Below are 14,545 nucleotides of genomic sequence, written 5' to 3' on the forward strand. Positions count from 1 at the left end.
GAAAATAGTGGCAACATTAACGAAATCGTTTATACAGAATCTCAGTAGATTCTATAATGTAGAAAATAGATTTTATAATGTAGGAATAACTTTTTTAAATGGGAATTTTCAGTATTATAACTTTAACAATTTCTAAAATATAGGCAAATAATTTTTGAAGTTGTATGGTAGCTACCTGAAAGAATAATAGATCTGTGTCATTTACTATAACAAATTATTTGTAAAAATTTGGTGAACTTTTTTAAGCAGTTTTTTAGCTGCCGCTAAGACCTACGGACAAACATGTTTTAATCGATTTAAAATCGACCCTTAGCAAAAACATATACCAATGTTTATATCTTAGACTTAGCTGTATGAATAGAGTTCATATTCTTTATTTTTTAGTGGTACAAATGGATGGCAAATTTATAATACCCCTCGTTTGTGCGGGTATAAAAAGTATATGAAATGTGGTACGGTCGAATCTTTAATACACCTTTTATTTGTATTTAGATTAAATACACACGTACTTAAATTTAATACATGTAAATTGCATGTATTCTGAGTTTCATTCAAAATGTACTTAATAAAATTTTTTTAAATTCATACTTATGTCATTATCAGGATGACATTTGTTAAATAAAAAATGAAACAAAGTACAAACTACCTACAGCTTTATAATTATTTAGCCATTCTGAAATAATAAATATAGGAAACAAGGTACTCCATTATCAAATCAAATTAAAAAAGAAAATATAAGTTGAGAAGGTAAAAAGATTTTTTTTCTAGTAAAATAAAACATTTGTCAACATCTAACAGTATAATTTAAAGAGTAACAGTAAACCCTGTAAAATTCGATCTAACTAATGAGTTATATTAAAATTCACTTTTGAGTTAATTCAAACGTTGCAAATGTTATGTAATTTCACGGAATGTGAAAACATAAGAGGTTATGAAATCTACATATTCGATATGCAATCTACATACATATGTATAAACAATAGACAAAGAGTTAAAAAAATTCCTATACTTTCTTAACTGGTAACCTTATTTGACTTTACAATAAAATTTAATACAAAAAGGTGAAAAAAAGAGGCACAAGAAAATATTTTACAAAAACGATAAACCTACGTTTATTAATAAATTGACACAATGTTATGAACAGGTTCTTAATCAAATAATATAATCTAATAAGCTTAACAAACACCTTCAATATATAACTTTCGTTATTTTATCTTAAAAAATGGGAGTAAGTTTTCTTAATTGACATATGTATATCTTGTTCTAAAAGTAATTAATTAGTTATTTTGATCACAAAAAATTATATTGATATGCAAACATAGTCAATTAATTAGATACTTCGTCTAAAACAGTAGCTCTTCCCAAAATTCGACCAGGCTTTAACTAAAATTAAATAAATGATGTAGACTAAAACGTTCATTTGTCTTTTTAACACAATAATTTTATTGTTTTTGTTTTCTTTTTTTTTTGTTATTTTCGTTTAACAGCTGTTTTATATGGCGATCAGATTTTAAATTGTAGTTAATTAATCAATGAAAGTTGAGCTAAGCTAACACATGGAAGATATGTATGGACCATTTTGTTATTATTTGCTACTCTTAACAGATAATTTTTTTGAATTTTATAGTGAAAATTGTTAGATTAGTTTTACGTTTTAAAATTTTTTATAACAGTTTATTAATCTGAACTAAATTAACCTAAAGAAATGATGGAGATGCGAAATATTCAATTATCAAATTATGACTTATCAATAATTCTATGTAACATGCAGTTTGTTCAATAATTTAGTCAAAGCTTCAAAATTGGGACTTTCTACTTTAGATGAAAATTAAACTATTAACAAGCTCATTTCAGGTTTGTGTATTTTTCTCTGTTATAACACAAATCTTCTTGCATACAATCCAAAAGTATTTAAGTATTGTATAAATATTTGACATATTCTTTTTTTTAAATTATTTCAGAAACATCCCGGTTTTCAGGATTTTTCTCAGAGTTAGAAAAAGTAGTTTTGTAATTGATTTTTTTTTGGTATTTATATATAAAATTTAACAAATCGATTGCTAATTTTAAAATTCAGTTTAGTGATAAAAATTTAATTGACATAAATTTTGTCTGCCTACCACATACATGTAATTTACTTTTATAAAACATTTTGGCGTCCAAAAAATACTCATAAATCCAAAAGATGATAAAATGTAATTAACGACAAAGAAAGGAATAAAAAACGAAGTCAATATAATAACGAATAGGTTATTTTTCATCTTCGAATTATTTTGAAATTGATCCTGAGTTAACGAAGACAATTTTAAAGAAAATTTTAGGCAACACTACATTTGTTCACCTTTGTGGAATTCCCATTAGTCATTGTTTATTATGTATAGGACTAATTTCTTAGGCACAAAATATTTTCTTTGAGAATAACGACAGATAAAGATTAAAATTTGAGTTTTTAATTTTTCTATATTTTTAGTTTAGTATGTATAACAAGGAATTTGTGTGAAAGAATTTTTGTGATGCATTATTCGCATGCTCTAAAGCACAATTAATACGTTTTACTGGCAAAACTATGAGAGATAGAGGAAAATGTTATAGAAGTAGACTTTTAGCTTTCATTTTGCGCACCGAAAAAAAACAAGGCAAATTTTCGAAAATTTTAAGTTAAAAAAAGATAAAAAAAAAACAGAATTTCTAATTTTGACCAGTTTTATCTCAAAAACTAAGGCTCAAATCTAATTGAAAATAAATAGGAACCAATTACCTGAAAAACAAGCTCCCCATGGATAATTTATGTTGTATGGTTCCGACGTCAAAAGCAGGAAAGGTCTGCTACATTTTTTTTCAACAGGCTGTAATTTAGTAAAAAGAGTATATATGCACCCGCCCCTCACCTTAATACGATATTTTGCTAGGAATTGATCAAAAAATTATCTCTGAAATTATGTGCCACCTTATGCGAAACATCCTGTATAATATGTTCATAATGACCAACACGATTTCGGCAACAACAACTAAACTTAAAATTAATTTGTATAAAATTTGCGATTTAAATAGCAATTTTGCTTAATTTTAATATCAAACCTGATATGCTAGACCTGAGTTAGAGACAATACTAAATTTAACTTACTATATATTCTTACAGATGATTAGGAGTTGGCGGAAAGTATTAATATTTATCTTATTGAAACTTTTCATGAATGATGTGAATTTTGTGAAAGGGCATGGCCGTTTAATGGATCCTCCATCTAGAAATGCAATGTGGCGGTTTGGTTATCCTAATGCAGTTAATTATAATGATAATGAATTATTCTGTGGTGGTTATGCAGTACAATGGGAGCAAAATGAAGGAAAATGTGGGATATGTGGTGATGCATATCATTTGAATTCTCCACGACCGCATGAAGCTGGAGGTGAATATGCGAAAGGAATTATATCACGATATTACACTTCAGGACAGGTAATTGAAATTTAATTAAATTTCCTTACAGATTGCACCATATGTCATAGAAAGTAGATACTTACTTCATCGAAATTCGCACTTGCATTATGCTTTATTTTCAGCTTTATATAAGTATACTTTCAATTTTCGAACTTAAATAATTTAAATGTAGGCTCCCTATTAGAAAAATGTAAAATAATTATTGTACACTTGCCTTAGTCCAACATCTATTTTTAGTTCAACACCAATTTATCTTCAAAATAACATTCTTTGTTTGCATTTTTGGCGCCCAAATTTTAAATATGTAAACCAATAATGTACCTTTCTTTTAATGTATCATTTTATAAAATTTAGATTCAGAAACGTAAAATGTAAAATATTTTAATTTGTAGTCATAAAAAAACTTGTTTTTTTTTTCCACAAAAAAATTAATTAAAATATTTTGACAGCAGTGTTTATATACATACATACTTTGGCTTTAATTCTTTTTTTTTTTTTATTTTTGTTCTCCGATTTATTGATAAAAATGTTATTATTAAAAACTCATTTAAAAAGGAAAAGTTTATTGAACTTCTTTAAGTTCAAAAGCTCTTATGAAATAAGGCTGTAATTTTGTTGTAAATCATGTTGCTTTTATAATAATTTATTAATTAAATTTGAAATTTAAATAATAAAGATTTTTAAAATAAATATACCTACTCGTAACTGTTATGAAAAAAAAACATACATACATACATACATAAATGGAAACTTGAAAGAAAATTATAGTAAAATTGTATAAATCATATTATGCAAAAAATACGCAACTACATACATATGTACAACTCTTGGATAATTTTTCACATCATCTTACGAGTATGATTAAGACGCTTGTATAAAAAATAGATTTTAATTTCCGACGAACCTAATAAATTTAGAATAACCCCTAAAGATCTCTAAAGATTCAAATATTTAATTTTCATTCGGTCTCATAAAAACAGGTTGGTTATTTAATTGAGAAAAATGATTGAGACACGGTTTTTTTCCTTAGTTTTCAAAACGAAAGTTTAAAAACATATGTATATGTATATATGTACATAAATATGTAACAAAAATTCATAATTTCGTGTAACATAGTCAAATTACAAGTACATGTAACATGTTTCATTTTTAATGAACATAAAAAAAATAAAAATTTGGTAAACTTCTGAATTTTGGAAAAATTTTAATTATTAGTTTAACTAGATATTAGACTAAAATTTTTTATATTCTAATAATTAGACCAGCATTTGTGCTTAATCAATTTTTTCATATACCTTCATACATTTCCTTCCATTTTTTTATTCTTCGTACATAGTATTGTGTAATTAAGGCTGGTTTAAAGGCTCATTTATCCTTGCTAAAAGGTTAACAATCCCAAATTTTTAATTGTTATTTTTAAATTTTAAAAGTTTTTTTTAAGAACTTAATATTATATTGTCTTACTTTCCAAATAATTAAGCTAAGAACCATTTAAAACATTTTTTAAATGTAAAAATTTTCGAAAATTCAACTTCACGAAAAAAAAAGATCTTTTTATTAAGATAAAATTAAAAAAAAAATAATTAAAACTTGATACTCTTTAAAAAAAAGGTGCAGGTTTTCAGTAATAAATTACAGAATAATATCTTTTAAAATTAACATTATTAATATGTGTATAAGATTTAAGGTAAAATAATTTTTCGCCAGAAAAATTTAAGGCTTTTAATACATAATTAAGTTTGAAGTTTGATTACCACTCGCTGATTAAAAATTCTTTGATAAATCTAATATAATGAAAATTTTCTTTTTTTGTTGTTGTAGACTATTGAAGTAGAAGTAGAATTAACAGCGAATCATCAAGGGCGTTTTGAAATGTATTTATGTCCAAACAATAATCCTGCTTACGAAGCAACTCAAGATTGTTTCGATAAATATCCTTTATATATATCAGGGACACGTGAACATAGATTTTTAATTCCAAATGATGCCAAAAAGAAAGACATTTTTAGATATCGTGTTAGATTACCACCATATGTGACATGTACACAATGTGTATTGCAATGGACATATTATACAGCTAATATGTGGGGTACCTGTCCAAACGGTACAGAAGCTGTTGGCTGTGGAAAAGCAGGTACACATAAATATTTGTTAAAAAATAATATTTTTTAATTAATAAAAGAATTAAGGACAATTATTGGTAAATAGAAGTAAACCAACATATGTGATAAATATCAATTCATTTTTAAATATTCAATTCCATAGATTTAAGTAAAATCATAAATTTTTTTTTCTTATTTTTAAAGTATTTTAATGTGTAATTTTAGAAACATTTAGAAATTGTGCAGACGTTGCAATTGTCTCAAATACTGGGGGTGGCGTACCACCAGCTTTTGTTGATTCGCACTCTCCATCACCTTTCTTGCTGTACTATAGAGATTTTAGAGCACCAGGTCCAAATAACGTTTTTCCACTAGTTGTTCGGTGAGTACAAAATTGCAATTTTAATTTCATATGCAGATAAAAGAAGCTTTAATTTCATGGAATTTTTCATACATTTTATTAGAAATACAAAAGCAACAAATACAAGCATTTATATTTACTTAATTTGATATTATAATGGGCATATCATTAATTCATTAAATTCTAAAATTTTAACACTATTAACATTTTTAATCATAAATATTTTTATATTAGTATAAATAGTTTATTGGTTTAATTAATAAAATTTTGAAAATCACAAACACATTCACAGTAATTTTTAAAAAGTATTAACTAACTTCAGTTTCTTTAAATAAGTAGACTAGATGTTATGTTATTAGTATTCATCATTATAAAACACATTTTTGTAGTTATTCCAAACCAATAGTCTTGTAATGAAAAACATTTGTAATTATTAAAAAACTGACTTCCTACATATCCATTTGATAATTTGCAAATTGAACAAAGGAAGAGCTATTAAAATCTGAAGGAAGACGCAATAAAATTTAAAGCATATGTATCTCTTACTTTATGCATCTAGAATAAATGTATCTATTTTCTAAGAGGCAAAACTACAAAAGAAAACTATTCTCCAACAATTAAATATTTTGTTTTCCGCCCGAGTCAATTAGCTGATCCCAAAATCAGCATATCAGTATATCATGATCTTATATATGTAAATACATGATAATTATGTTTAGCATTTCATGTTGCTACTTTCCCAATAGGAGCTAGTAAGGAGTTTCCTAATTAATTATAAAAATGTTGTCTTTAAGAAAGCAAGGAAATTATGTATCAAAGGATGCATCAGTATTGAATTATAAGAATATGCAGATGCAATAATAGGAAGACGTTTTATATCCCGTCTATTGTCTATTGCTACTTTATATGTAAATCTCAAAGAAATTTCTAAATGTTTGTTTTCCAATAAATGCATCTGATTTACAAAACCACTTAATAGCATATTTTCTAACATTATATACCATGGATATTTCTTCCATAAAATCATTTTATTTCTATATTTTAAAAAGTATCAAATCGCTAAAATTTGATTCTTTACAACCAAATTAATTTGCATATGTAAATTACTTCGTTCCTCCATACATAAATTATGAAGTGAGAAATAATGTGATCCCTTTTCAAGGTTATACTAATGTGCATTTCAAATTCAAGCCTAGCAACTTTCAGCATAATTTTAATTATAAATTCATCATATTAACCAAGGTTAACCATAATTTATATTTTTCTTGAGTTTTGGATTCAGGTTATATTTTTTTGAAAAGTTTTTATTTTATTTGTAAATATATGTATGTATGTATACACGAAATACATTACACAAATATTCGCATTTTCAAATTTGAGGGCATTAACGTAATTATAACTTCGTTTCATTAATTCAGCTTATCAATATCACTCAAATTATTTTCTTAATTTTTTGAATTGGCTATACTGGTAAGGGAAAATGTTGTTTTTTACTCCTAATGCAATTTACTCATTTAGCAAAATTTTATTACAAAAAATTTAGAGATCAAGTTTGTGTGCCAAGCCCGTTGTTCCGAACTATACCTGGTATGGATGATTGGTGTCAAGTAAATTGCTTGCGATATCCACCAAATTGTCCAGAAACTGTCTGCTATTGTCCGTAAGTTAATTTTATTTAAAAATAATTGAAATAATATGCTTAAATTTCCTGTTTACAAAAATATTTATAATTCTTTTTATTTTTCAGTCAAACTTGTGATGCAATTGGTGAATTAGAAGGAAGAGAAGGTGCCGACGTTTATTGCCTTGACAAATGTCTTAATTACCCATCAGATTGCCCATCAGAGCGTTGCCGATGTTATTAAAGACATTCCTACATATATATATATACATATATAATATTTGAAATTAATTTAGTCTGTGAAAATTTTGTGAATCTCAGATAGGAAATTGTAAAATATGCAAATGCCTTATACAATAATGACTTGTCAGTAAGAATTAAGCCCTATACAATATATATTACGTGGAAAAATTAAATATACATACTTTTATTTAAAAAGGATAAACCAATATATATATATCTTATTAAATACGACTTACTTTTGTACTCTCTGCTTGAACTGTGGCATAAGCATAAATCTTCTTAAATGATATAACTAGCACAGTCGATATATTTGATGTGCAGATGTTTAAGAATTTTGTTTGTAGATTTACAAGGAAGATTACATTACCGTATTCAATTTCGGTTCATCTAGCTCATCTACTTAACTACTACAATTTAAAAAAAAAAAACTAAATTGGCTTTGAAAACAAACTGAGATATTAAAATTGTCAAAGCAATTAAAATATTTTTTATTTAATTCATTTAGAAATTATTCAGGTGATTTCAAAAAATTTTCTATTCATTTTCTTTAGAATTTGAAAATTTTAAGTTAATTACTATAATTTTTGAAATAACACTATTTTGCAATAATGGATTTAGTTACGAATATAATAGACACTTCAAAACAATACAAAATTCAAAAAACACCATATTTTAGGCGATCGCGGTTGCGTAAAGAATCTGATTTACTACATCTTAGGGAAGTAAAAGAAATTGTTGGGAAAGCTAGCCAAACCTTTTTGGAACCACAAATAAGGGAAATACGTTTAAGGAAGCTGTATGAACACATCCAAGATACTGTTGAAAAAAGTAAATCAAAAATATGTGAACGAACTTCAATTCCGAACACTAAAACAAATTTCGATCATTATCGTATATTGAAAGCAAAAGTTAAGGGAAATGAATATTCTAAAAAAAACTGTAAATTAATTTCGTCAAACAAATTAAATAAGGAATTAAATAAGCAAGATTTTAAAAAGGAAAATATTATTGGGGAAGGGAATAAAATAGCATATCGATGGAAGAATAACCGAAAATTGAAATTTGGCCAATATTATAATTTAAGAAATCGTCTTATTTTCAAGCATTCCATTAAAGAATTTGACAGCCAATACAGTAATTTGCTTTTACAATGTTTGATATTTGAAAGAGAAAATTTAGATGTTTGTGGGTTTCTTGAAGAAAAAGCTGGCCAAACAGCAGGTATTGAAGAGAAGTCCATATCCATTTAACAAAAAGATAAACTTAAATTTCAAAAATATACGGAATGTGTTGCACGAAATTTTGGTAAAAAGTTTTTAATATTTGATTTTTTTGTTTTTAGATCTTAATTAGATTTTATTGATTTAATCCTAAAGGCTTTAAAAGATGGGCGCTGATGGTAATGATAAATCGTCTTCTAAATATAAATCATTGTAATCAATGACGACCAGTTTCATGATAAAGAGTTTATCTTCATTTGTTAAGCAAATTTATATTTAATATTTTTTCGAATTCCCCATATGATCTTTTGTTCAATATTCCTGTTTTTGCCTATATTTGCTACAGAAGCGAAAATATTGACTTCTGTTTTATGAAGCTTAAAAGTATAAATAGTAAACGGTGGCGATTTTCAATGTTGCAATACTGACTTATTTAGGTCTTAATATAAAGAACTTTCGACAAATTCAAATATTTGCAAAAATAGCATGTTTCATAAATTCCGATAATAGAAAAATGTCGGATATTCAAAAATTACTCGAGTAAGTTTTTTTTGTAATTTTGGGCTGTTTTATTAATAGTTTTAAGACATTATAAAACTTCAAAAATAAAACATTCAGTCTACAAAAGACTTTCAAGATTTAATTTAAAATTTTGAGGGTATGCCTAAATTATCTGGAAATATTGGTCTTAATGTGATTAAGTCCAAAACTTCTAAACTTCGTTCTTTTTTTTCGTCTTTTTTGAGTACACAAACAAACATATTTTGAAATATCGACAATAGTGACAACAATGTGATTTTGTTTTATTTAAAAACCTATGAATAAAACTCAAATATAATTTCCAAAGTAATTAAAGCAAAATAATTGAATATTTATGATTATATTTTGCCACTTGATTTATGGAATAGTAGAAGTATGTACTTGTATTATTTACAACATTTGAATTTTTTAACTACTTTCAAATCTTAAAAACGATTTGTACTTCAATTTTAAAGTATTAACACAAAATACAGTTTCAGTTTTTTTTTCTTGTTTTGAATCTTTCGTGAGTCTGATTCATTACAGTAATAAAAAATGTCATTTGATATTTATTTGAATGATGTATTTGCTTATTTTCAGTACAATCTTATACCTTTGCTCCTATACTATCAACCTGTTTTGATATTTCAGCCACATTATGTTGTAAAAATTTTTCATTCAAATTAATCAACCCTTCTGAAATTAACAATTTTTAGACCTGCACCTTCTTTCGTGAAGAGTCTATTAACTTTGGTATGAAATCTGTAACTACATGAAGGAGTCATCTGGGGAATGAAATCATATGCGGAAAAAAAGTAAAGTCAGATTCATGAAACTTGGCACTCGTTTGTCCAGTTGTAGGTCACACATATCCGTGAACTTTCTATAGAATGGTTTCACTGGTTCGAGTAAGTGCTATATAACAATGGAAGGTGCAGGGTATGGTGCAAGGTCTACATATGTGGCCACAACCCACAAAAATTTGCCGACCGTTGATGAAGGGTATATTCATTTTGGTATGGAGTTTGTAACCACTTGAAGAAGTTGTCTCCGGTACGGACATGTATATATTATATGCACGGTAACTTCACAAGTTGTTTGTTTTGTGCCATATTGTTATTGGACAACAGGTTCGGGTAACGGCCATGCAACTCAAAGAAGTTGTTTTAAATATTTCAAAAACTGATAGAGATATTAATATTAAATTTTGTGAAGTTTTGTCCAATTACATTCTACATGTATTCTGAAAATGTTAATGGAATGGCTGCACTGTTTTAATGGATTGGTAGCCGATTTTTCATTTGCCCAAGTAAATTTATTTTCACCTTAATTAGACATTCATTTTTCAAAAACAATATCCTAAAAATTTGACTCAAAAGCAAAATTGCATAAAAGATCATGGTTTTTTACAAAAAAACGTGCAGCTTTACTATAATATTTAAAATTAGAACATGATCTTGATTCTTTTTTGATACTACCGCCACAATGATTTTGAAAAATAGAAGTTATTGAAGCAGTTATATTGGCATTGATGAGCTACTCCCTATACATATTTCCTTTTGAACCGTTTTGAAATAACTCACCAAATTTTTTGTCATTTTTATCTGATACGCAATCATCTAGAGCTTACATATTTCTGATTTAAGAACACTTTTGAGGATTCTTGTAAAAAATTTTTATTAATCATATTTAATCGGTATTAATTGTTGCAGTTCAAATACAAAAATTATTTCTGCTTTTTGAAACATTCTTTTGGAAAATTTCGGACAGTAGTTAATTATAAAGCCTTTTGCAATTTCAGTACCATATTCAAACTCAGTAATCAAAATCCCCCTTTAATAAAAAATTTAGATATATGACCAAATCCTCCTAAAAAAAGGTTTTGCGAATATATCCCAAAACTCTTTAAAGTTTTTGCTTTAAATCTAAAGCATTATCTTTAAAGTTGAAACAAATTTAATTGATTAAATTAATTATTTTTCCCCTGCAGTGAAAAAATGAGATTAGTTGTTAGCAGAAATGAATTGTTAAAATTATTTTTGAAATAATTGGTATTTCATTTTTTAAAGTTTGTTGCGATTTGTACAAAAAAGTTTTTGTCTAAATAAAATATGTTCTGATTTGTTTTCCTTTATTTAAATTTATTTATACAATATTTAACATTAGCTATTTATGTATATTTTATCGATTTTTAACATTCTTCAATTGATTCAATATAATTGTAATGATTATGAATTTCCGAGAGCTTTTCATTATAAAAAGCAATGTTGTGTAAAATAGAATGCCAGATTCAAAAAACAAAAAAATGAAAAATATTTAATACAAAATTATGATATCGTAATAATGATAAAGGTAATTAGGTTATGCGAAAAATATAAAATTATTATTTATTAATAGGCTATAAAAAGCCATAATCATATGCATATATTATGTGTAAAACTTTATTCTTAATTTCAGCACCCTTAAAAGTTGCATTTAAACTGCTTACAATAAATAAGGTCTCTGCAATTTGCCATATTACATGTACAGAATTTTTCACTTTTGCATTTTCACATAATTTTTTTTAATTTTTCAACGATTTAAACACATATTGATGCACACTACATGGCATAAGGTTTGTCTACTCCTAATATAAAAAAAAGTATACAAAGAATAATACCTTGATAAAATATTTTAGAAATATTTTTAAGTAAATTCCAGAGAATCATTTCAAACTTATATTAAGCAATACAATTACAACAAAATTATAATATAAATTTTCTTTTAATTTTTGAAAAAAAAATGTTATGCAAAATGTCTTTTTGAATGACGGATGAAAACTTTTTATCACAAAAATATAATTTCGAATTAAACAAAAAGCTATTGTTTCGGTAATACGTGATAATATATTATAATTAATTAAAGTACTTTAGGCTTTTTAGAAATTTTATGATCTATTTGTTACATAATACTTCAAATGCAATCTTTTTGTGCAAAAATAGAATTTTCATTACATTTTCAACAACTTTATAAACATTACATCTATGTACAGTCTAATTAAAAATTTTATTCGATATAAAATAATTATAATTTCAATTAGTTTATTAATTATCATTTTACAAATGATTTTCGAAATTTTATTCCGTCTTAGATGATGTCAAAACAGAAAAAATAAATTTCCTTTTTTTCTTCTTTTTTTGTGCTTCCAGGTTTATTTCAGTTTCATCAGCATCCTAAGAAATAAAAAGAAAACATTTAAGAACTCTAAACAATTTCAATTTGTAATTAGTATTAAAAATAAAAATTATCAATGATTAGATTGTATTGTAAAAATGTTTGCGCACAAATTCTATTTTAATTTAAAAACTGTTTGCATAAGTATCAAAAATTATGTATTGTAATATTTTTCAAAAACTATTTTTACCTTGTCTGCGTCAATTTTTTTAGACTTTCCTAACTTCTTAGATTCTTTTTGTTTTTTCTTTTCTTTTTTCGACAGCTTAGTTGGAGTTTGTTTGCATAGTTCTTCATCCCGTTTAGCAGCATGCATTTCTAAACGTTGTTTTATACTCTAAAAAATAAAATAATTATTTATGAAATATCAAACATTATAAAATATTTTTCAGTACAGTTTCAGCAAAAACATCTAAACTAACTATGCTATATTTTAATGATACCTTACATGTTAGTTAAATATAAAAGTCTATAAAACTTGTGATTCTTAATTTTATATAAGAGTAGAACAGTATTGACTTACAAGATCTTCTTCAGCTTCTCTTAACCTGTCCATTTCTAAGCATTCTATAACTTCATTTCTTAATTGCACAACTTCCACCAGGCGAGCAATCAATGCTTCTTCTCTAGCTTTATCTGAATCAGTTTTATTTCTTTCTGGTTGGGCCATTAAAACCCTAATTTCATATTCCAAATCAGCTTGTTCTTGCTCTAAACGATGCTGTCGTCTTCTACAAGAATTTAAACTTTGGTTAATAAATTCTGAGCAAAAAATACAATCGGTGCTAACATCAAATACATTCATGGTACGATTAATATACAATAAATCAACTTACGAAATACTCGTATGTATATTTTTCGTATCATGGATGAAATTTTTCTTTTCGATTTGAAAAATTTGAAAAATTTAGTATTCTGACCAAATCTTATATGTATCTTCCATTGCATATTTGATAATAGAAGCAATTCATTAAATAATAGATACTTACAAGTACATCAATTCAGCTTGTCTTCTGAACAATTCATTTTTTTCATTTACTAATTCAAACAATTGTAAAATTAAATCTTCAACCTCTTTCGAATTTGGTTGCTTTTCATCCAAAGTGCCAGATTGATTAATTAATTCTCCATTTTTGCCTTCACATCGTTCTCGGATCATAGTCTCTAGAATAACACCTTGTTTCTCAAGCCCTTGTTGCTGTACTTCAATAATTTCTAATTCATGTCTTATTTCTTGTAACGGTAACATTTGCAAAACCTTACGCGGTGGAACTGGTAATGATGGGGCTGGACCTTTTCTACGTTTCCATTTTCCATGGACTGATTTGTTGAATAAAGGATCTGTATGTATATCTTCGTTATAGTGTTGACTTTGACGATTACGATTCTTAGATTCTTTGTTGTCTTTAATTTTTTCAATATGCCGATCATGCGATAATTCAATGCTAGTAGGATTTGTGATGCAAGAATCCTCTTGCATACTAATTTGACTGCCTTCAATATTACTAGTTTGATTTATTTGAGTGAATATGGTGTTATTTCCTTTAATTTCAATACACTCTACACCCCCAGTTTTCTGAACATTATTTTCAATAGAGGATTCTCCTTGTTGTGTTGCTTCTGTTATCAAAGAAACTTCCTTCAATGTTTTGTCTTCTTTTTGATAGATTTCAGGAACTTTGTTAGATGTAGAGGTCGCCTCAAGAAAAAACTGCCGGCCGTCTAAATGCGCGACCTTTTCTTCGTCGCTTAATTTATCAATTTCAGATTTATTTACAACTTCCTAAAATAAAGACATAAAAAAAAATTCTTTATTTCTGTTTCTAAAGG

At 26.3% G+C, this 14,545-nt stretch overlaps 2 protein-coding genes across 4 annotated transcripts in view; one reads left to right on the top strand and one right to left on the bottom strand.

Moving 5' to 3' along the window:
* Nucleotides 1-1,222: 1,222 nt before the first annotated feature.
* LOC129618988 (uncharacterized) lies at nt 1,223-7,764 on the top strand. The gene is made up of 6 exons (XM_055534032.1): nt 1,223-1,228; nt 3,140-3,454; nt 5,258-5,570; nt 5,764-5,920; nt 7,443-7,559; nt 7,647-7,764. Exons 1-6 carry the CDS (start codon nt 1,223-1,225, stop codon nt 7,762-7,764), a joined length of 1,026 nt encoding a protein of 341 aa, XP_055390007.1.
* Nucleotides 7,765-12,416: 4,652 nt separating this feature from the next.
* The window catches only part of LOC129618758 (probable serine/threonine-protein kinase DDB_G0282963), a 92,061-nt gene continuing 89,932 nt past the window's right edge, over nt 12,417-14,545 (bottom strand). For all 3 annotated transcript variants that reach the window (XM_055533723.1, XM_055533724.1, XM_055533725.1), the window contains 4 exons: nt 13,705-14,498; nt 13,239-13,446; nt 12,906-13,052; nt 12,417-12,714 (listed from right to left, as the gene is read on the bottom strand). In XM_055533723.1, coding sequence (XP_055389698.1) covers nt 12,619-12,714; nt 12,906-13,052; nt 13,239-13,446; nt 13,705-14,498 — 1,245 coding nt within the window. In that variant the 3' untranslated portion in view covers nt 12,417-12,618. The remainder of the gene's footprint in view (nt 12,715-12,905; nt 13,053-13,238; nt 13,447-13,704; nt 14,499-14,545) is intronic.

Source organism: Condylostylus longicornis, unplaced genomic scaffold, assembly GCF_029603195.1.
Source record: "Condylostylus longicornis isolate FDR11 unplaced genomic scaffold, ASM2960319v2 ptg000010l, whole genome shotgun sequence".
Lineage (NCBI taxonomy): Eukaryota > Metazoa > Arthropoda > Insecta > Diptera > Dolichopodidae > Condylostylus > Condylostylus longicornis.